The 24599-nt window shown below is 44.0% G+C and overlaps 1 protein-coding gene across 2 annotated transcripts in view; it reads left to right on the plus strand.

The window, feature by feature from the left end:
• The window catches only part of Cfap53 (cilia and flagella associated protein 53), a 67358-nt gene that overhangs the window by 4193 nt on the left and 38566 nt on the right, over window positions 1-24599 (plus strand). For both annotated transcript variants that reach the window (NM_001432462.1, NM_001432463.1), the window contains 5 exon segments: window positions 5823-6052; window positions 6634-6807; window positions 10487-10790; window positions 11273-11491; window positions 12488-12704. In NM_001432462.1, coding sequence (NP_001419391.1) covers window positions 5823-6052; window positions 6634-6807; window positions 10487-10790; window positions 11273-11491; window positions 12488-12704 — 1144 coding nt within the window.

Here is a 24599-nt window from a genome sequence, read left to right on the forward strand (position 1 = left end):
TCTTTATTCAAACTGGAGCTCAAACCTCCCTTAACCTCCCCAGTGCAGTGGATGGGCATGGAAATCCCAGAGCTAGTAAAGCCCTGCCTATTTATCACAGTTTCAGCAGGGCGAGGGGCTTCCCAGCTTGGCAGTTACACGATTGGTTGACATTTCAAAGTTACAGCGTGGTGCATTTCTATTGGCTAGTAATGATTTCAACTTGGCATGAACAATAGTGGCTTGCTTAGGCAATCTATTTTGAGACACCTGGAATATTAGGTACTTTCCTCCAAAGAGCTGATTGGCTGTTCCTAGTAGTGGAGGGGCTGTTTGCCAAAAGAGTTGCGGTGGTCGCTAGGGGTGTCTTGTTTCCTGGAACAAGCTCTTATAACTGAGTCCACACTAAGTCTAGCTTAACATAAGATGGAGTCTGAATGTAAAATGGAGTTCGCACGTTAGGCTGGGCTCTTCGAAACTTTTATTTTTTGAGTGACCATTGTGCCAACAATACATTTAAAGAAACCGAGACTGTTGAGGTCCTGGTATCACTGCACAAACCACTGGGAGACCAGGCTCAGTCAAACGGTGCTGGTTTATCGAATGCACATGCCAAGACTGGTCAATCCGGGAGACAGCATAGACTCAGGAACTAGACCTCATTCCCGAATGTTTCTCAGGGCCACTTTATAAAGGCAAAACCCACAGTGAGCTCACGGGTAGGTACAGGAAGCACACTGCCCAGAAGTCAACTCTGACTCAAGCTGTGTTGGCTAGCTAGATGGGATAGTTCTAACTGACCTCTATTCTGATTGGTCCTAAGTGGAGCTTATGGTTGTGGAATTTCTTAAGATTAGTAAACCTCAGAACATACAGAACATAATGAAGTATGTGGTCAGCATGGCCCTGCTCTGAATCAATAACAATATAAAACTAAGGGGCTAAATCTTTTAAATTCAGACTTCATTGTAGAGAACCTGACCTAAGTTTGAATTCAGGTAAACTAACAGACTGGTGTCTAGCATTAGTTTTCAAGTTACCTCCCCCACCCCCCCAAAATACCCCAAGCCTAGTTCTGGTCTCTAGGCTAATCTCCAACAAGACCAGCATCTCCAGATTACACCCTCAACAAGACCAGCATCTCCAGGTTATTCCCCCGACAAGCCTGCACCCCCAGGTTACAAGCCACCCCTTGCTTAACGACCACCAATGCAGAGGGGAGCAGAAATTAAGTTTATGATTGACTCCCAGCAGCAGCCAATTATGTTAAAGGCCAAAGTAGCTTTCCAATTAGATGCTTGCACATGGACTCTCTGCTTGCCGCTTACTAGAAAGTCTTGCCCCATAGACATTTGGGGCTCCACTACCAAACCCATCCTGTGTGACAGGTGTGTATTGCGGGATGCCAAGCTAGCTCAAATAGAATAAAGACCCTGCTATGTGTTACATCAGATTGGATCCTGTCTGTGTTTTTGGGGGAGCACTAACATTTCCCTGGCAGTACAAAATGACTCGCAAACATGGAACAAAATGGCTATAGCTATACTTGGGGAGCAGGCTTCACCAGGACTGTGAAGGGCCCAGCTTAACATTACAGTCTACTCAGCTACTGGAAAACCCCAACTTGTTCCAAGAACCATGTCACCCTGGCAACAATCATAATTCTCCTGGGCAAATGGCCACTCCACTTCTAGCAACAACCAATCAGTTCTTAAGGGGAAAGTACCTAATGTCTTAAAGTAGATTGATTAATCTAGTAACCATTGTTCATACCAAGCTGAAATCATTACTAGCCAATAGAAGTGTGCCAAGCAGGGGTTGGGGATTTAGCTCAGTGGTAGAGCGCTTGCCTAGCAACCGCAAGGCCCTGGGTTCGGTCCCCAGCTCTGAAAAAAAAGAAAAGAAAAAAAAAAGAAGTGTGCCAAGCAAATGTCAGCCAATCATGTGACTGCCAAGTTGGAAAGTCCCTCACCCTGCTGCAGCAACCATCATAAACGGGCAAAGCTTGTACCAGCTCAGTACCTTCCACACCTTCCACTGTTCTAGAGAGGTTGGAAGGTCCAAGTTCGAGCTTGAATAAAGACTCTTTGCTTTTGCATACAAGTTGAACTCCCAGTGGTCTCTGGTGGTCTGTGGGAACCTTGAGATCTGGGCATAACAATCTGTCCTTTTGAAACATTTTGATCATAGCACTCACATCTCTAATTAAATCATTTCTAGAACCCTGCCTTTCAAGTTTATTTGTTTATTTATATTAGTTCTTTGAGTGTTTCCAGTTTCTTTCCTGTTTTGCTTGTATTCACTGTTATTGGATGTTTGATCACACCGCTTGGTGTTTGTCCTGTCCTGCAGGACAGCTAACGAGGGTCCAGAGGATACCTGAAAGAGAATGGGGGACAAGAGGTGTGAAGAAGGACGCCAAAACAAGAGTCTGATCAAGGCGACAATTTTATTTTTGCAAGCTCTGGTTATATACTATAGCAAGGCTGAGGGAGGAGGAAATCTTCAGGAGGCTGGGAGACATTGATGTACTATCCTATAAGGAAGTTGGCTCACACCTGGAGGATGTTGGCCTAGGTCTTGTAGGAAGCGGACTCCCAGCAAAGGTCACGAGCCCTAGGTCTGTAGAAGCTAGCTCTTTGCAAAGGTCACGAGCCTCCATTTGGCAAGCCTGTTACTAAGCAACGATGGCCACCAGATTTGTATCAGCACTTCTGTAAGCTTAGCTAGAACACTGGGTTTTTTTTTCCCACTGAGCTTCTCCTTTAGATGAACTTTGATATGTTCTTTGTCTGTCCTAACTAGCTCAATGTTGGGGTCTCAGGCAAGTTGGCTCCCCATATGTGTTATTTACCAGGAAAAAAAATGTTTCTAGCTGTGGTTTGGCTCAGTTTTAAACAACAAAGGTAAAGTTAGGTTGTAAAAAAATTTTTTTTAAAAAAAGCACTCATGTTTGAAAGTGACTTCTAATGAAGTAGAAGACAAAGTGGTGAATCAGAGAAAGATCTGACAGAATAGGATCTGTCCAGCTCTCATAAGAAGAGAGAGGAAAGGAAAGCTAGGTAAGAGAGAGCAATGCAGATAAAGGGAGGCAGTTTCACTGAGACAGTTAATAGATACAGGTCGCAGGGAGAGAACAAGCTAGACACAGGTAAAGACAGAATGAACCAGAGAATGAGGGCCAAAATATTAGCACAGATGGCCAAATTTAGTATGGGGCTGAGCAGAGCAATTCAGTCAGAGGTTGGGAGAGAAGTCAGATTGAATCAGTCAGTCTGAAGAGCAGTTTGAGCCCGAACAGCTAAGTTGAACCAGCCAGCCAGAGTTCAGAAAGAACAAGAAAGGGTGAGTGTAACTTTAATTTTTTCAAACCTTATTTTTAATGATGGTTCTGAAATGCTTTAACCTTCCTTTTAGCCCACCACCCACCAGAGGTTGTGGAAAAGAAAGGATATAGGGGAAGTGGACCTGTTTAGAAAGGTTCTTTGGAGCAGCTCCCGTCTGTTTTGTCTGAAAATCAGCAGTTCAGTTCACAGATTAGCAGGCAGCGGCAGCTCAATTCACTTGCAAACACCTCACCAATACACCAACAGTATAGTTCAGTAGAGCTGAGTTAGCAGCAGCAGTGACACGACCTAGCAGAGACAGCCAGGCTTCAGCCTTGGATGAGGTCAGCAGGAGGGATCAGCAAAAACACCAGGAGAACTTCTCAGTTGTGCTGCTCTCAGGGAAGTAAAGATCAGTGAAGTTGCAAGACCCACAAGCGTTGTACAGCTAACTGTACCAGCAAGCCAAGCTCTGCCTCCATCACTCCATCACTCTGTCAAGTCCTAGTTATACCCTCTAAAATCACGTGTCCTCCGTATGCCTTGCCTCAGCATGAGTCTTACCTCAGCACTGGTCTTGCCTCAGCACGTGCATCCATCAGCCTGAGTCCTTGGAAGCGGCAACAAACTGCAGTACTCCACTAGAAGATTTTTGTGTGATTTATTTCTCTCTACGGAGTCCTGATAAATACAGCTCAATTACAATGTAAGGCAGACTAATACATGTATGACTTTAGCAAAGAAACTTTTATCACATGTCCTTTCATGTGTTTGCTTAGGCAAAACATCCTCTCCCCAATGTCTACTTCAATGAAACATCCCTTCATGAGTCTGCCTTAGCCTCTTACCCGTTGATGGCGCCCGCGCTGCCATGGCACCGAGAACCGGGCGTAGGCCTGGGGGATTTAACAGAAGACAAACTCAGGTCATTCGTGCTACAAGAATGCCAAAGCTTTATTGAGGTTCACAGTATATATAACCCAAGTCCACCAGGTGGAAAAACCCAGGAAGCACAGTGGAAAAACAAGTTTACATACTCAGGAGGAAAACAGGAACTGAAAACAAGAACTGACCCAACATTGTTACCACCCATCACCCATCGGCCAAACAGCAAGGCCAGGATGTTCTTTTTTTTTTTTTTTTTTTTTTTTTTTGGTTCTTTTTTTCGGAGCTGGGGACCGAACCCAGGGCCTTGCGCTTCCTAGGCAAGCGCTCTACCACTGAGCTAAATCCCCAACCCCAGGATGTTCTTTTCTTAAGAACAAAAGCTTCCACATGCATCAACAAGGCTCAGCAGAAGGGCAAATACTGAGGTAGCCCAGGAAGGTCTGACATCCAGTGTCCACTTTAACAAAATGTTTGGCCTTCCTTTTGGGTAGAGCATTCTGTAGTCTCTTGTTCTTCCTGAGATATAACTTGCCATGTTCAACCCGGGCCACTTCTACTCCAACTGACCATGTCCTCACAGTCCACCTATCTTGTGGTGTCTTCGTCTTTTGTTTTCCTCTTCCTTCTTCTCCCCTCATGGTCTATGCCTCAGACTTTGTGAAGGATTGTATATGTTTGGCCCAGGGAGTAGCACTCTTTGGAGGCCTGGTTAGAACAGATGTGCCTTGTTGGAGTAGGTGTGTCATTGTGGGTGTGGGCTATAAGACCTTCACCCTAGCTGCCTGGAAGTCACTCTTCCACGTGCAGCCTTCAGATGAAGATGTAGAACTCTCAGCTCCTCCTGCACCATGCCTGCCTGGATGCTGCCATGCTCCTGCCTTGATGATAATGGACTGAACCTCTGAACCTGTAAGCCAGCCCCAATTAAATGTTGTCCTTTATAAGACTTGCCTTGGTCATGGTGTCTGTTCACAGCAGTAAAACCCTAACTAAAACAGACTCCAAGTACAGGAACTGAAACCCTGCCCTCTACACTTCTGCCCAGATACAGGCTGTAGGCACAACAGCTCTGGCCATTTGTTGTGGGTATCAATGTTAATCTCCATTCACTGCAAATAGAAGCTTCTGATGAGGTTTCAGTGATATATTGACCTGGTAGAAATATGCAGAAGGGATGCAAAAAGGTGCTTTAATAATTTTATCTACTTTTAGTCAAAGGACTTTTTTTTTTAAATAGATGATCTATAGTATCTCTTATGTTTGGTAGATTATGTATACTAAATACATCTTTACTAACACTATCTCTTGTTAATGTTAGGTTAATCCCATCAAAAAACCCAAACACTTTCTGTACTTGAGTCTGATTTGATGAATATCAAACTCAGAGACTCGAACAAGTTAGTCGTCATATACTTAAGTTGGTTTTGGCTGTAACTGCAGAGTGGATATGTGTGTGCATACACGTGTGTGTGTGTGTGTGTGTGTGTGTGTGTGTGTATGTGTATGTGTGTGTATCTATATATATATATATATGCATATATATGTATACACGCACATATAATTTTTTCTGTAGATGGTCAGGCTCTTACTTTTTACATATTGTAAATGATGACTGTTCTTTATTTTCAGAGAGCCAAGCCTCCCAAAGCTCAGAGGGCTGAGCAACATCTGAAAAGAATCCAGCGCAGCTACCACAAGTATCACACTACTTTGGCTTCCATCAAATCAAATGAGCAGGACCGCCTGAACCGTGACTGGATTCAGCACAGTAACCGCAAGTCCTTTGACACTCTCGTGAAAGCAAGAGTCAAGGATGCCATGCAAGGTTTTGTCATCAATACTGAAGAGAGACGAAATAAGTAAGGCTCACAAACCTGGTAGTCCAGGAGTTGAAGCACTAACTTTGTATTCCCCTTGACTACCGGGCATCAGCCTCAGGGCTTTTCCTATGTTAGACGAGTTCTCTAATGTTTTGCTATGTTCTGAACTCACAAAACCACAGTGGTTAATATCATGTATAAAAAGGCCAAGTCAAACAAAGGTCATGTCTTAGTTTTTCATATTTTTATTTTATGGAGAACCACAGTGATTATTTTAAAACACTATTTAGTGGAGGGAGGGAGGATCATTGTGTGTGTGGAGGTCAGAGGACAACTTTTGGGAGTTGCTTCTCCCCTTCTACTATGTGGTTCCCAGGATCAAACCTAGGCTACCAGACTATTTTTCTATTCTTTCAGAGCAGGTTCTGGGGGATGAAATCAGTGTCTGCAAGGGACCCTTTTAGTGACTTGTTTCCTCAGTCTCATAGTGGCCTTTCATTTCTTAAAACATGATTAGACACTAACTCAGAAATTCAATAGAACAAAATTCAGTTGGAATGATAATTTTGATTAATTAATAATTATTTAATTGTTTTTTTTCATTTGTTTGTTTGTTTCAGGCTACGTGAACTTTTGGCATCAGAAGAAAATGAGTATTTTTCTGAAATGCAATCGAAAGGAGAAACCATTGAAGAGAAAAAAGACAAAATGAGAGAGAGAACCAAGTTATTAAGAGAGAAGAAGGAAAAAGAGAGGCAGGATTTTGTAGCTGAAAAGTTAGACCAGCAGTTCAGGTAATCATTTGGAAGAGTATATAAGCAGTAGGCGAACCTGGGCTTGTTCTGTAGACTATTAGTACAAATAGGGCCTTAAAGGGCAGGGGTGAGAGGAAGGGAGGAGGAGAGGAGAGAGAGAGGAGGGGGATAGGAACTAAAGGGAGAGAGCCCCATGACCTTGGAGTGCCTGGGACAGGTGGGAGTTGAGCACAGAGGAAACTCTTCAGAGGAAGTCCCCAGTGCAACCTCATGAGCATAGGAAACATGAGACTTCCCTAACTTTTGGGAGGCTGGTGGACGCTTTTCATCAGTGATTTAGTTCAACAAAGGGCACAGAAGAGTCGGGATAAATTAAGAGCTGTCAGGCACACAGATGGCTTTTGAATTCTCTGTGCACAGGAGGCAGCTGTGGGGAGCACAGCTTGGTCTCTTCAGGCTGTGGGATCTGTCCTCTTCAAGAGTGACCACTGCATTCCAACTGGCATATTAAAAATGACATAGGAATGCGAACTTACAGTAAATTATATCCTTCAAAGGTGTTCTCAGGAACCGTGCGTTAAATCTTGTGATCATGCCCCAACCTTCAGGGCAGTCAGCAGAGGTTGGAAACCACCTAGGAGAGAATGGAGGACAAGAGACTTGAAGAAGGACACCAAGACAGGAGTCTGATCAAGGCGACAAATTTTATTTTTTTTCCAAAGGCTGAATTTATACCATAGCAGGGGTAACAGAGGAAGGGGGAAGCAGGAAACATCTACACAAGCCAAGGACACAGTGCTCTTGTGGTCAGGAAATCAGCTGATGTCAACAGGATGTTGGTTTCTCAGAAAGGTCACAAGTTTGTCATATCATTAGGCAACCTGACGTCAGATTTGTATTAGCCTTCTGCAGCTGGCTGGGGATTTTTCATCGTCCTGACCTCTTAATGAACCCAGTCATCATATTCTCATTTTATCATTTCTCCATTTTATCTTACTTAACTCTAACTATAATATTAACATCAATAATGGAGGGTTTTAAGGGCATAGCTCCCAACATGATCATATCTTAAGTCACTTAAAATACAAGGGCTCTGTTTGTCTTAAAATCCTGCTGTCCCACTGTGTGCTTGCCTCCCAAGCATGGAAATGCCAAGTGCCGAATAAGACATTACTTATCAACTGTGGCATTGCTGTTGGAGACAAGTTCTTCGAAACCCTGTCCCAGGAAGTGTTTAGTAAAATTGGTCTGTCCCCCTGTTGCCGCCATGTCCCCATCTGCCAAGTATGTGGTGGGTCCCTGTTTATTATTGTCTGGTTATTGCTGGTCCCAGGATCTTTCTGATCCACTTCCTGACACAAACTACAAAGACCCATCATCTCAGATCCTTGGACTCTTACGGAGATGGACATTAGGAGTTGATGTCATAGGGTTAAAAGCTGTATACTGCTCTTTTTTTTTTTTTTTAAAGATTTATTTATCTATTATATATATAAGTACACTGTAGCTGTCTTCAGATACACCAGAAGGGGGCATCGGATCTCTTTACAGATGGTTGTGAGCCACCATGTGGTTGCTGGGAATTGAACTCATGACCTCTGAAAGAGCAGTCGGGTGCTCTTAACTGCTGAGCCATCTCTCCAGCCCCCTGTATACTGCTCTTAACAGAAGCCTCAAGTTCTGTTTGCAGCACACAGATCCAGCAGCTCACAATACAGCCATCTATAAGACCAGTTCCAGAGGATCTTCTAGATTCCATTGGTACCTGTGCTCATGTGCACATACCCACATGTAGTCAGAAACACACACACACACACACAGAGAGAGAGAGAGAGAGAGAGAGAGAGAGAGAGAGAGAGAGAGATATTGATTTAAAGAAAACAATAAAAACAAACTTTAAAATTGTTATTATAGTCTCAGGTTGGTTTCTTCATTTTGCTTTCTTTTTGTATTCAACTCCTTCGATATAGTGATTGTTACTTGATATGAATATCAGTTTCATATGTCTCTTAATTTTAAGATTTTTAATCCTCAGAAAGGATTTGAAAAGTTCAGTATTTCCTGGGAGTGTTTAAAACATAGTCATTGTCTTTTTAAAATTCATTTAATAAATACATTTGTTCATTTATGATTTTATATTTCTATATTTTTGAGCATTTTTGCCCATATGGATATAAGGGCACCACATGTGTGCCTGGTGCCCAGGAAGGCCTTGGAACTGGAGTCACAGACATCTGTGAGCTGCTATGTGGGTGTTAAGAGTCAAACTAGGGTTCTCTGTGAGAGCAGCTTTTAACTGATGAGCCATCTCTCCAGCCCAAATGGATAATTTTTGAGATAAGGTCTAACATTGTAATCTAGGCTAGCTTGAAACTCACGGTGTACGTAGCCCAGGCTGGCCCTGAATTAAAGACATTCTTATTTTAGCCTCCAAAGTACTGGGAGTGCCACCATTCCTGGCTTCAACAAATGTTGAGATTTATGTCAAACTCTCTGATAGAATAGTAGTTCCCTTGACTCAAGAGAGATGAATTAGGTTCCCACGTCACTGAGTCGGAGTGGACAAAGGGTATGCCTTCTTGAGCTGCATTTAGGAACATATGGCCATGAAAGTTCTCACTTAAATGGCAGAACAGAAAGGGAATACAAGAGTTTGTTTTCATGACATTTACAATTCAAGGAGGTCAGAAATTCAAAGGCTAGCAGGTGTGAGATGTGGTCAGAGAACCATGAAATGTCTACCACTCAAAATGGGTCTGTAGAGTTCCCACTAACAATACAAACTGCCCTGATCTCTCCTAGCAGAGGCTAAGTAGGAAAGAAAGGTGCTGCTGAAGGGTTAAAATTTCTAAAAGTTAGTCATGAACAAAGTCTGGCCATGCCTGAAAGAATTTGAGATAGGGCCCCAAGGACACCGGCCATCTGGAGCTACCCCCTTCCCTTCCTTTCCGTTCCTTCACTCCCTAATATGAGTCATCCCTCTGCTGAGCGAGATAAGCCACCTTGCCCATATTGCTGAGATGCTAGATTGCACGAATGCTTTGTTAATGCAATTCCGCGCCAAAAGTAACTGTGCACCCTTTGTATTAGCCAATTAAGTGTATCCCCGCGAAACCCCTGGCTTTCCCTATATAAGCTCCTGCCTAGAGAGGCTCGGGGCTGGACTCCACTGCTATGAGCACTAGCACAGGTTGGGGCACCGCTGGTAAGAGTGCATTCAGAACTAGGAACCCAGAGGGAACAGATTTCTGGTTAGGTGTTTTAAAGATGAGACAGCTGGCCGGGGCAAGTTCATTCTGTTTTGTTTGTTTATTTTATTTTCCTTTTGAGACAGGCTCTCATGATGTAGCTCTGGCTGTCCCAGAATTCACTATTTAGACTAGGCTGGCCTCAAACTCAAAGTACTCTGCCTGCCTCTGCCCGCCCAGTGCCGGAACTAAAGGTATGCACCACCACACCTAGCTAGCTAAGTTAAATTTTTGATCCAAAGTCATAAGCATTCAAAGCTTGTTTTGCCTGAGGGCACTGCTTGCATCTCGTGATGTCCCGGTCGACCTGCTTCCCTCCCTGCTGTTTACTCACTTTTTTTTTTTTTTTTTTTTTTTTTTTTGCTGGATGGCCCACATTCGGGTTATTTTGGTCCTGCGAAGACACGTGCCTACATACAGCAGATCCTCTCAAAATGCCGGGGTTTGCTCTTTTAAATTTTCCCTTTCAGGGAACGCTGTGAGGAGCTCCGTACTCAACTGGTTAGCATCCACGAGAAAAAGGTGATTGAGGAACGGAACGTGCAGGTAGAATTCAACAAGGAGCTGAAGAGGCAAAAGCTGGTGGAAGAGCAGTTGTTCGCCAAGCTTTGGGAGGAAGACAGATTAGCGAAGGAAAGGCGAGAAGCCCAAGATGAGAAGAGACAGAGAGAACTGGTAGAAAATACACGCCTGGGGCTGGATGCTCAGGTTACCAGCATCCAGGCGCAAAGGGAGGCTGCGCGAAGGATGAAGGAAGAGGAGGCCCGCGTCCTGGTGAGCCCTTTCAAACGCCCTGTAGTGACCGGGTTCACGGGTGCAGTAGTTTTCCCGCTTGTTAAGAGAGTTTGCTTGGAGTGTGGGGCTGGTCTATTAAGCTCATTTTCACGTTTGAAGTCTCACTGCTGCTTGGTAATAGACACACAGAAGTGCATAGAAGGGCAAGCTCGTTCATCATGGCGACGAATGTTAAGCACTGGGATCAAAGATCGTTTCCTTTTACACGTTTCTGAGGGGTCGTTTTTGGACTACACACCTACTCAACCCTCACTTTACAACCACACGTACAGCAATTTCTACGAAGCCTTATTGCTGACTCAGCTGTATTAAAAAGCAAGCCCCGCTGTAGCCCCTCTGAATGGAGTTGTGTGCGTGTGTGTATTTCCAAGAAATCTCTTAGGCTCATCCCTTCCTGCAAAAAAGCGTGGTCTTACTCGAGTTGCTTAACCACGCTGATTCGTCTTCATTACTCCTCTTAGGAGCAGTACAAAGCACAGGTTAAACGAGAGGATGAACAAGAGAAGCTTCAGAAACAGAAGACAAGACAGGAAACGAGGAACAGCTTGAAAAAGGCTGTGCAGGAGAAGATGGAGTCTATGCAGCAGGAGTACAGAGAAGACCTGGACTTGAACATGAAGCTCGTGGGAAGGGCTCTTCAAGACTTACAAGATGAGGCAGATAAGAAGAAGCAGAAGAGAGTAAGACGGCTTATTTAGCGCTTACTAAATGCAGGCGGGACTGTCTGTTGTCTGTCTTATTGTGGGCTTTTACTTTCAGTGTGTTTTATTGTGCAAAGCCCTGAGCTCAGTCTCTAATAATAGGAAGGAAGAGGCCAGAGGAAGAGAGAGAGGGAGGGAGGGAGGGAGGGAAGGAGGAAGGGAGGGAATGAGGGAGGGAGGGAAGGAAGGAGGGAGGGAGGGAGGGAAGGAGGGAGGGAGGAAGGGAAGCTGTTAAAAGATAGCTTTAGCCCCTCCGACAATTCATGAGCTCTCTACTTTCTCCACGTTCTCTTTAGCTTTATTATGGCGCATGTTGACTAATATCTCATATCATTTTAATTTGCAGTTAGTGATGCAGAACGATGTTCTCCATGTTCTTATTTGTCCTCTGTAGAGTCTCTTAGGTGAAATGTCTCGTCGATGCTCGGATTGCAGGGTAGTAGTTTTCCATTGAGAGCGTGCTAGCATCTGCTTTAAGAAACTCTTTGAGGGGCTGGAGAGATGGCTCCAGCGGTTAAGCCTTATGTCCTTAACAAGCTTTTGTAACCTTCAACTAAAGTCCATTTTTTTTTTTTTTTTGTCTATACCGACAACCACTCTGAGTCCTTTGAAATAAATTGGAGACACAGTAGTATATCAGTGAATAGCACCACCAGATTAGGATTGTACCTCTTAGGACGACCGCTTTTAAGGCTGGCCATGGGGTTGACAAGATAGAGACCACCATGGGGTCAGCAGATAGAGACCACCATCAAGTCTGTTGATTTGAGTTCTATCCCCAGGGAGAAAGAAAGAGCCTATTCTTGAAAGTTTTCCTTTGATACACACACATACACCATGGTGCACGCGTGTCCACCCACACACATCACAACACTCACACACCAAATAAATGAATTACCATGTCATTTAAAAAATATACTTGTTCTTACTCCCTGATGTGTTCTGATAACATGACTTAAATTCTGTGCTCTGTAGGAAGACATGGGAAGAGAACAGAAGATCTACAATGACTATCTAGTGCAGCGACGAAAGGAAGAAAAAGCCCAGGAGCAAGAACTGGACAGACTACTAGAGGACATAAAGGCAAAGAAGCAGGCTGAGAAGGATCAGGAGCTGGCACTCGAAAAGGAGGCAAGGAGGCAACTCCTGAATGAAGTCATGTGCACAAGAAAACTCCAAGTTCAAGAAAAATGTAAGGAACCAGATTCTCTCTTTCTTACCCTTCTGTTTTTACTTCTTAAAACCCAAGTGTTCCGTTGGCATTCAGTTCGAAATGGCGGGTTTCACTGGGACATTTTAATAATCTATATTATTACTCTGTGCTTTCATTTACCCCCTCCTCGCCACAGTCCTCCTGTCTCCCCCCACCCCCCCACCCCCATGCTCTTCCTTTAACAACCAAACTATTTAAGAGTGTATCTGTGAAATTCCATGAAGTGTTGACATATCGAGACTCCTGCTTTTGCAAGTCTTATCTAACTAGAACACAGGACATAAATGAGTGAGAAGCATCATATCCTAGCGGACACTGCACAGTTCTGGGGGGAGGTATCCTCAAGGTCTAAGAGCAGTGTGTGCTTTGAGTACCATTTACCTTGATAATTATAAAAGATACAAAATGGTGGGGTACAGAGATCTGAACCTCTCTCTCCTCCTTCTCATCTCTCATTCTTTTCTTTTTGAAGGCATTCGGTAACTTTGCCGAGGTCCTTTTTTTTTTTTTTTTTTTTTTTTTTTTTTTTGGAGCTGGGGACCGAACCCAGGGCCTTGTGCTTGCTAGGCAAGCGCTCTACCACTGAGCTAAATCTCCAACCCCGCCGAGGTCCTTTTTTAACAGCCTGTGATATGCTGAACCTTGAGCGATCCTAGGTATCTATTGCAGTCACTTAAACGTCTCATTCCCTTGAGGCTCTTTGTGTTTCCCCATTCAAAGTGTCTCCTCCCTACAAGGTTCTCACTATGACTTATGACCTTTCAAATGACCGAGGGACCAGAAGAGTCTCCATTCAGAGACCATTTTCAGACTGTGAGGAGGTCTTCCCCACTTTTCTATCTGCACTCAGACTATATCGGTTCCCAGGAATTTCATCAAGAAGGTCCAGTTATTCTTATGAAGCTGAGCTTTAGTTTAAGACTTGTGCAAGTACAGGTGAACTGAGTTACCCCTCCTCCATCTCATGGATCTTGCTGGACCAGGCTGCCCCATACTATGAACTGGTGGATTTTATTATACTGTCTCTCTGTTAGAACCCAGATCAGACACTGCTCAGACCATGCCTATCTGTAGTGCCTTCCCCTCCCTCTAGCTGCTTCTGTGTACTGACCCTAGATTGACACACTCCGAACTGTATGACAGACACTCATAAACTAGAGGGTCTCTCCTCTTTACTCATGCCATACCCTCAATATATTCCTCCCCCATCACCTGGGAATCAGAGAGTCTGACTAAACGAGTACACTGTGGATTACTGAAGCCCATAGGGGACCTCTACATGGCTCTGAGCTTTCCCTCAGAGTTCCTGCCATGCTGTTCTCTTCCTGTCCTTATGAAAATTAATATTTCATCTGAAAAATCTCTTACCCAAAAGGATAATCCACCTTAACGCCTCTCTTGTTCTCTGAATGCAGAGCCTTTCAGTTAGATGTTCAAAGGGTCTCAAGAAAAGACCATCAAGGGGCTGGGGATTTAGCTCAGTGGTAGAGCGCTTACCTAGGAAGCGCAAGGCCCTGGGTTTGGTCCCCAGCTCCGAAAAAAAGAACCAAAAAAAAAAAAAAAAAAAAAAAAAAGAAAAGACCATCAATCTTAAAGTTTATCAAGATTAAAGCATTTTTTTAATAAAAGTGTATGTGAATACACTGTTGCTCTCATCACACACACCAGAAGAGGGCATCAGATCCCATTACAGATGGTTGTGAGTCACCATGTGGTTGCTGGGAATTGAACTCAGGACCTCTGGAAGAGCAGTCAGTGCTCTTAACCACTGAGCCATCGCTCCAGCCCCAAGACTGTAGCTTCTTAAAGTTTCCCACTCACGACAGTTTCCTTTCTCTCAGGAAATTGTTAAATGACCCCACATATATGATTATATAAAATAGGTACACAGATCCAACATGAACTGGTAACATATCAAAGTAAATCTGGTTATTTTACATGAAGAATGAAATCTTGGGTGAATATTTGATAATGAAGGACTGATAGAAGTTTCAGTGTTTTCAGAGTTGACTGATGCTTTTATTTCATAACCATCGAGATTATGTGCGAACACCACTTCACATAGATACACAGTTAGTTCAAAATGGCAGAATTATGTGGAAGACCATTTCAGAAAGTGTTGGAGATTGTGCCCTAATCACAAGTGAAAAATCTGTTTACTGATATTTTTAAATGAAACTCAAGTCAGCAATTCAAACATCAACAACAACAATACATTAACCAATAATCAAACCTTCTAACACAACACCATTCAAAATCAGATACATACTGAGGAGTGTTAGTAAGAAAACACTAAAGCCTTCGTTTCTTGCTATGACCTGTACAGTTTAGGGACTAATCGTCACTGAGGCAATGGGGGAGGAAGAGGTGATAGACACATACACCGAGTCCTGCACTCTCATGGAGATGCATTAATAGCATCCTGCAAACAACTTCAGCACGTTAATTAGTTGTGTTAGCTAAGCCGAGTAGAGGGACTCTGGAGGGAAGCATTCTAGGGTGCAGTTGATAATTTATGCACACCCCGGTTTTAGCTAGAGGTCAAACATTTCTCAACATCACTTGGGCCTGGCAGTTCCCCTGAGTCCAAGTCCGAGGCATTGAGGCACTGGGATCTATGACTTGGCCATGCTTATGCTGACAATTCACACTCAACTCAGGACAATCCGATTCTCTCTTAAATGGCACCGCTGTGGCCTGACTTCTAGGTCCTGCATACAAAGCCTCTGGAAGTTGACTGAGAAGAAAAACAAAACACCTTGGCCCCCAGCCCTGGTTATCCCAGTCATTCTGCTCAAAGACTGGAAAAACTGGAAAGCCAGTAAGGACTTCCTGTCCACTGCAGCACACTTCACACAGGAGCCAGGTCACAAAGTCTGGGTACAGTTCCGCTGGCCTTGACAAATCTCAGTGAGTGACCAGGTGTTTTTCCCCTCTGGACGACAATTCTCTCAGTGCCCTTACGGCAGCAACATTAATTTCTTAGTCAGCCCGAAAACGGTAGTATGGTTGGCCGCCAGCCCCTTGTTAAGGCTCCATACCGTGGAGCATATCTGTGGTTATAGCAGCACCTGACCCTGGCATAATTCTATCAACCTGTTTTAGAATAACAGGTAATACCCTGGGTTGAGGCCAGATTTTCCCATGGGTGCCCAATCAGAAGGAGGCAGGCCTTTTGCCTGAGGATACTCCAAATTATATGGTGCCATTGTCTGGAAAAGCTTATTTGATCTTTAAAGGCTGGATTCTGTGGATCAGGTCATTCAAACATAGGAAAGTATTTAAAACCATTCATGTTTTCACCCAAATCTCTCTCCCCACATGAGGTTTTGCACTAAAGGAGTGAGTTTATTTCCTCACGAATTTGGCAGCCTAGACCCAAGGTGCCATTTTGCCATGGGTTGGGCGACTGCGTCCACGGTCATGTCCTCAGCATCAGAGACCAAGGCGTCAGATGGGTCAGGGCCAGCATGGCATGTGAATTGAATTTGCCTCTCTGTTTCCCCAGGGTCCAGGGCTCTGTTGGAGCTGCAGTCGTGGTCTGCCCTGTAACATCTAAGACTGTCTCTGGGGAACCAGAGGGGCAAAGCCCATGTGGCCAGACACTGTCTGGGATCCTATATGACAGAGCCTGCCATTTTGCGAGGGAACGGCTGGTGATCTATAGAATCCCATATAAGATTCCAGAAACCAAAAGTGCAAATGGGAATGCACTGGGGTCCTTCCGCTCTGTGTCTACCTCTACCCCTTCCTCCTATTTGTTTCAAGATGGCAAATTGTGTGTTCTTTCTGGAAGCCAAGGGCATGTCTCCTGAACATAGTCTAAGAACCGATGGAACCCCAACACTTCTATTTCCATGGTTCCTCCAAACCTCCTTCAAAATCTGAACATATAACTAACTGCCTGTCTCTCGATTCTGCTGTCCCATAATTGACACCCACTACACAGAAATGAGCTCCTCCTTAATTTTCAAGCTTGTCCTAAGAGCATTCCCTCATCTGACCTGCCCCCGCCAGCGGGGACCCAGTTATTCAGGGTCCCGAAGAGGCCTTCTGCCTGTGTATCAGTGGGGGTGAAGAGAAGAAGGAGACCAAGCAAAAGTTCTGTTGTCAAGGTCTCATTTAATGGGGCAAGCGTTACAGGTTTTAAGGCTTTCAGGTAGGGGGAGTGTCCTTAGTGAAACACAAATGATGAAGGGAGGAGGGCATTCCAGCAGCGATAGGAGAGGTGAAGAGGTCATGCGATGGAGACGCGGGAGTCTGGTGTTTGCTCAGGCTGAAACACCCTGTGAATGCTATCTTTCTGTGCCCTAAATTCAGGGGAGAGGCTTTTGTCCAACAATCTCAAGACTTTGTGGCAGTCATTTCAAGGTTGAATCTCTGTGGCCATGCAGCCAAGAGTCACATAGCCACTTTGAGCCATAGTCACAAAGCGGCCAGGCCCAAATCCAATACGGCTCCCTACACTGACCAAATGCCAATTCCCCATAGCCAGGGTCCCTGTTAGTTGACCTTATTGTATCTTATCACAAGAATTTAAAACGAACAAAGCCAGGCTCTAACCCTGAGCTAGATTACTAGTCTTTTGTTTTGTTTTGTTTTGTTTTGTTTTGTTTTGTCTGATACCAGTCTTGCTATGTAGTCCAGGCTAACTTCACATTTTGAATCTCCTGCCTCTCTCTCTTGCATGCTGAGATTAAATTCATGTATAGCCTTGCCTGATTCATTTGAGATATGCTTTTTAAGAAACTTCTTTTAGGGCTGGAGAGATGGCTCAATGGTTAAGAGCACTGACTGCTCTTCCAGAGGTCCTGAGTTCAAATCCCAGCAACCACATGGTGGCTCACAACCATCTGTAATGAGATCTGATGCCCTTTTTTGGTGTGTCTGAAGACAGCTACAGGGTACTTACACTTAATAAATAAATCTTTTAAAAAAATCTTCTTTGAGACTTTCATATACAATGTATTTTGGTCCTAGCCATCCAATGTCTATCCTCTAATTCTTCCAGGATCCCCCTCAATATCCTCTTCTCAACTTCAAATTCTTTAAAAAAAAAAAAAGGCCCATGAGTTAAAAGTTAGTGCTACTTAAAAGACCGTGTATATAAATCCATCATTGGGAAATAGTCTACCTAGGGTCATAGCCCTGGAGAAAACTGACTCTTCCTTTCCCAGAAGCCACCAATATCTACCAGTAGCTTTTCATCCAGGAGTGACTTCAAATGACTCCCCTCCTCTCCATGCTGGACTATCGACTGACTTGATCTTGTGCAGGTCTTCTGTCAGCAACCACAGCTACTATTAATTCATCCAATGGTCCTACCTTTGCAGAAGTCCTCCCTGACCTCTAGCTCTTACAATCTTACCCCTTTCCCCGCCCCTTCATGATCTTTCCTGTCTTGAGAGAGGAAGTGAGATAGTTATCCTATTTGTAGCTGAGCACGCCACAGACATTTGTTCACTGATCTTTGACAAATGGCAAGTCTCTGTTAATCATCTACTGCAAAGAGAAGCTTCTCTGATGGGGACTGAAAGCTGGTCTAATCTATGACTGTAGAGAGAAGTGTTTATAAGGCAGTTCCATACTATGTAAATTTAGCAAATGAAAATTTCCCCAGTACCTATGAGCTCCCTGACCATGGGTTCTTGATCAGATTTGCAGTCCCAGGCTCCCTCTGGAGCAGGCTTTAAATCCAATCAGAAAGCAGTTGGTTTATCTCATAATGTTTCTACCACTGTTGCACCAATGGACATGCCTTATCTGGCTATTGCTATGTTAGCTCACTGACTAAGAATCCGAATAAGGCTTTTGATGACATTTCTTCCCCTGCAGCCTACATGGCACCTTCTGGTACTATGAAAGCTAACTATCAGGGAAGAAGTTTCTAGGTTGGTACCAGATTGTTTTTCCCTGTCTTGTAACCAAAGTATTTGCCGTATCTAGCAACTGGTTTTAAGAACAGTTACATGGACCCATCTTGTTGGGAGGGTGTCTTTGAAAGCCTCCTGACCAACACTTCAAAAGGAGTTATTCCATAACTACCCATGGGATCTTTTGTTTGACAATATATGGCTTGTGTTTGCATGAACTCCTCTGTAGCAGAAAACTAACTCCATTTAATCTCAACCTCAATTTCAGGCCCCCCCTCCCCCAATTCAACTGATACATAACAAAATAACAGGTTTCTGCCAGGATTGCTAGTACAGGCCTTTAATTCCAGTACTCAGAAGACAGAGACTGGCAGACCTTTAAATTCGAGACTTGTCAGGTGTACAAGGCAAGCTCCTGGCAAGTCAGAGCTACACAGTGGACCCAGTCTCAAACAAACAAAAGCAATGTACCTATAGTAGGTTTCCAGATGATTGTTTCATTATGTATTGAAAGGAAAATTATACAGATTTAAGGTTTAAGTTTCAAAATTCACAGACTCAGGGCTAAACACTGTGAAAAACAAGTCCAGGCAAGTCCAGGCCTGATGGGGCCCTGCCGCTAAGATTAACAGACCATAAAGATAAAGAAAAGGAATGCAGGAACCAGCCCGAGTTATCAGTACTGACTCATAAACCATCTGGCAGGAGGGTTTCTCCCCCAGCTTACTCAGAGTCACACCTTAACCAGATGTCCTCCAAACCCTGATAAGCCCCTGGCTTCTAAAATCCCGAACGCCCCAGTCAGCACGTACTCTTCTGCTTTGTTGTAATCTCACTGCTATGTTTGAATGAGCCAATCACTTATAGCCGTGCCAACTCTCCCCATCCCCCTGTTCCTCACCCTATAAAAACCCCTTGCTTCTAAGAGTTGGGGTTCACACCTCTATCTCCTGCGTGGGATACGTGTCAGCCTGGAGATCTCCATAATAGGTCTCCGTAATAAACCTCGCCTTTGCTTATTACATCCAAAATGGTCTCTCTGTGTCTGGGATCCTCGATTTCCCAAGACTTGAGTAAGGGTCTCTCTTCAGGGATCTTTCAGTATCTCCCTGGGGCTAGTTATTTCTCCTAACCACTCTTTTCTTTGTCTTGTTTCCCCATCCCCCAATTTCAATAGAGCCTCTCCCCCCCATTATTCTTTCCTCCTTCCTAAAATCTGTGTCCTATTGTCCCACTTTTCTTAGTGTCTTCCACCTTTGACCAAAAGTTCCTTACTAGTTGCCTATCTTCTAAAGTTACTTCAGGCTGTATATACAGATTGAAAGATTCGAAGCCGAGATCTACATAAGAGGGAGTGTGCAATATTTATCTTTCTGGATCTAGGTTATCTCACTTGCCTGGGTTATCTCACTTGTATGGGAAGATCTTGTTGAAGCTGAGAACTTTGAATCTTCAGATTCTCAAGGGCTTACCTCATCTGAGGAAGTATTACCTTCAGCCCCACCCCTTAAAATAATGACTCATGTGAGGAAATTAATCTCTCAGAGTCTGATAAACCACCAGTGACTTTCTCTGAAGAAAATGCCGGGCAAGACAATACTGATGTTCCTCAAGGTCCAACAATAGTTTCTTCTAGACCTATAACCAGACTCAAGGCAAAGCAGGGCCCTAGAGGGGAGGTAGGAAGTGTAGTCCATGAGGAAATGTGCTACATTACTAAAGAGCTTAATGAGTTTGCTAATGAATTCAAGCAGAAGTCTGGGGAATATGATTTTAAGGGTATGGGATAATGGTGGAAAGAACTTAAAACTAGATCAGATTGAGTTTATTGGCATGGGCCCTCTGAGTGGAGATTCTAGTTTAATATGGAAGCTCGCACAGTTCAAAAAGGTGTGAGAAGTTTGTTTGAATGGTTGGCTGAATCGTTTATCAAAAGATGACCTACTGAAAAGGAGTTGGAGATGCCTGATATCCCTTGGCTTAGTGTTGATGAAGGAATTTTAAGGCTCAGGGAAATTGCAATGCTAGAGTGAATATGTTGTGTAAAACCTAATCCTCCACAATGGGAAGGCCTAGAAGATATGCCCTTCAAGAATCCTATAAGATGCAAATTGGTACTGGGAGTGGGGTATTCCTGTGACAGCCTGACCATGTTTTGGGGAGGACTGTGGAAGGACTTTGGAACTTTGAGCTAGAAGAGCCATTGGGATGTAAAGAGTTCTATGGGATGTTTTGTAGGAGCTTGGGAGATAATATTGAGAACATTAAAGACTCTTATCATGGCCTTTGTTATTTTGATTGTGAAGATTCTGTGGTTTTGGTTAGCTGGGGCTGCTGTGATTAACAAGATGCCAGAACTGCTAAAGTGAAACCTTTGCACTGTGGGACTATTGATGCTGGTGAGCTGGAGCTAAGCAATTAACAGTGATTAAGATGAGACCAGCATCACTAAGGTGAAATCTTCTAGGAAATATTTCCTGAGAGCACAGAGAAGCTGTATTCCAGAGACAGCTACGGTTGTATCTCATGTGGGCAGCCAGACTTGGTAATGTGAGTCACCCAGGTGGTACTGGTTTTGAAACATGAAGGGGGTAACAGCTGAGGCTGGGCACTGTGAGAGGCCAGGAGAGGCCATTGGTGCAGCCTCAGTGGAAGTTGAAGGCCCAGGACTGAAGGGGTCATGCAGAGAAGTTGAGGCTTAGCATCATGAAAAGAGCCTGTGAGAGGATATTTGTGAAAGTGCAGTCCAGTTGCAGCAGAAGACAGTGTTTTGGAGATGCCAGTACCATGAGATGAACAACAGTAGCGATGGAGAACAGGCAGCTGGAGCCTAGAAGACAAGGTGTGTGCTACAAAGGACAGAGCTGGAGAAGTGACTCAAGCCCTTGGAGGAGCCCAGAAGATCATGAGTGGATCCCAGACACTGGATGGTTAGGGTGTGATTTCGCTTTTGATTGTGATTGTGCCCTGATATTTTTCCCTCTTGAAGGAAGAAAGTATTTTAGCAGAGCCCACAGTTAAGAGATTTTGAACTGTAAAAAGACTTCGAATTTCAAGAGATTGGATATTTTAATGGTATTGAAAATTTAATACATAAGAGTTTATAAAGACTGTGGGACTTTTAAAGTTATTTAGATCTTGGGGATAAATAAGAAAGGTATTGTTGTGGCTTAATAGTGATATGGTTATATGTCAAGTTGACAAGGGATTTGTGTGTCAACTTGACACAAGCTGAAGTTATCAGAGAAAGGAGCCTCCTTGAGGAAATGCCTCCATGAGACCCAGCTGTAAGGCATTTTCTCAATCAGTGATCAAGGAGGGAGGGCCCAGCCCATTGTGGGAGGTGCCATCCCTGGGTCCTGTGTTCTACAAGAGAGAAAGCTGAACAAACCATGGTAAGCAAGCCAGTAAGCTGCTTGCTCCATGGCCTCTCCTCCAGCTCTTGCCTCCAAGTTCTTATCACGTGTGAGTTCCCATCCTGACTTCCTTTGGTGATGAACAGCCATGTGGAAGTGTAAGCTGAATAAACCCTTTCCTCCCCAACTTGCTTCTTGGTCATGATATGTGTGTGGGAATAGAAACCCCCACTGAGACATCTCACTTGGCCTGATTTTTTTTCAGTTCCATCCATTTACCTGTAAATCTCATGTTTCCTTATCACTGAATAATATTCCACCGAGTATATGTGTCAAATTTGCATCATCTATTTATCCATTAAGGCTGATTCCAGTTCCTAAGCCAGTATGAATTGAACTACAGTGAACATGGGTGTGCAAATACCTCTGCAGGTTCTTGTGCCCAGTTTTAATATGGAAAAGTCATACGGTCTCTACCTCTCGCTAGAGTAGTTTACACTTCTACCAGCAACCTCCCTGCCATCATTTGCTATTGTTTGTATCCTTAATCAGGGCTATTCAAACTAGGGTGAGATGGAATTATCAATGTAATTTCAAGCTGAATTGCCTAATGGCTAACGGTGTTGAACATTTTCCAAGCATTTCCTAATAATCTGTATATTTTTCTTCTGAGAATTCTTAGTTCCACAGCTCCTCTTTTCCTTTTAAGATTTATTTATCTATTATATATAAGTACACTGTAGCTGTCTTCAGACACACCAGAAGAGGGCATCGGGTCTCGTTACAGATGGTGGTGAACCACCATGTGGTTGCTGGGAATTGAACTCAGGACCTCTGGAAGAGCAGCCAGTGCTCTTAACCGCTGAGCCATCTCCCCAGCCCACAGTTCATCTTTTTAATCATGCTATTTCTGTATCATGCTCTCTGTGTGCTTCAGTTACTAAGCTTCTGCCAGATGTATAGTGTTGTGGGGTGTACGCCAGAGGAGACTGCTCAGACATGGGTTTAAGCCAATAGAACGTCTTCATTAGCCAGCTGGCGACTATATTGTGTTTGGGATCCCAGTGTGGCCACAGTTCTTTTCTCAGGGTGAGCTTTTAGAGACAAAAACAATATCCTGGTTTGTCCTACCTTGATTAACAAGAACAGTTAAGCCAGAAGCAGAGCCACAGAAGCCAAAATGTGAGGTTAATTCATTTAGAGACTTTTCCAAAACTATGGACTTTGAGCCATTAGGTCTTTGTTTTCATGTTGACTGGAGGTGCTGTCTATGCACCGAGTTTTATGACCTGAATGGTACCTCCTTCATGGAATCAGTTGTGCTATGTCTGGGGTAAGGTGTGGGGACCTGTTACATTCCCCACTGCCTAGTGACTGAGTCAAACTGTGGACCCACCCTGCTCCAAAGAGGTGTATTTGGTCCCAAGGACCATTAATTTTACTGAATCAATACATAATTGGCTATATAGTTTAAGATAAAGGGCTCCGCCATTAATCAAATCAGAATGAGAATTAAAGGACCAGCCAGTGCCGATAGCAGAGTAATTCGTTAAGGGGACCAATTGCCCGATTCTTGTCTGTAAAAGTATCTTTTATTCTCCGGTAGAAAGTGTTGTCTCAGAGGCTCATGGCCTCCTTCTGTTAACCCAGGCCTAGCCCTGGAAGCTTCTAGACTCCGTACAATCTTATTTAGGCCTAAAATGTTTTCAGCCTCTGAGACTTACTATTGAAAAAAGCTCACCCTTTCTTGTTCTTTCTGACCCCTCTGGCTGGCTAATCAACTCAGCTGTTCTGACTCAAACTCCTCTCCAAGCTGACTGTTTCAATCTAGCTACTCTAGGCGTCTCCTGAATTGCTCCGCTTGGCCTCATACTAACTTTAGTGGTATGTTCTGTTCTTCTGTTTGTTGGTATTCTGTCTAAGCTCCACCCCGACAGCTACTGGGAATAGCCAGGTATGCTCCGCCCCACAATTGCCTAGCAACAGCCAGCTGTGCCTGACACCATATCAGTGGCTGCTTGCCGCCTCCTCTCCCTCTTGCTCTTTGTTCTTCTCTGTTCTTGCCCCCCTTCCCCCTTCCCACCACGTGCCTATGGCTGGCCTCCTTTCCTCTCCTCTCCTCTTCTTCTCTCATTAAACCTCTCCACGGAGAAGGGAGCAAGAACAGAGAAGAAGGAGAAGCAAGCAAGCAGTCCTTTACATAGTCAGGCACTGCTGGATGTTGCTAGGCAACTGTGGGTCGGAGCTGTGGGGGTGGAGCTTAGACAAAATACCAACACTGTTTCCTTCTCATTCACTCACTTGTTCTGTCTTCACCCGTGTCTAGCTTGTTCTCAATTTAACCTGTCTCTGTACAACTGTCCTGGTAAAACGGTCTCCTTTTTTTCTCCCCTGCTCTGCTCTCTTAAGTAGCTTCCCTTTCCTTTCTGTCTTCTTGTGAGAGTTAGGCATATCCTATTCTGTCAAATCTTTCTCTGCCTTTTCACTTTGTCTGCCCCTCAATTAGACATCACATTCAAACATGGGTGCTACCTTCTACAAACTAACATTAGCTTTGTTGTTTGTTTTTAAGGTGAGTAGTTAAGGGTAAGTCTTTATTCCAGGCAGAGAGATTACAGGTGTGTGATAAAACTGAGCCACACAGC

The sequence above is a fragment of the Rattus norvegicus genome, chromosome 18, assembly GCF_021556685.1.
Source record: "Rattus norvegicus strain SHRSP/BbbUtx chromosome 18, alternate assembly SHRSP_T2T, whole genome shotgun sequence".
NCBI classification, from domain to species: domain Eukaryota; kingdom Metazoa; phylum Chordata; class Mammalia; order Rodentia; family Muridae; genus Rattus; species Rattus norvegicus.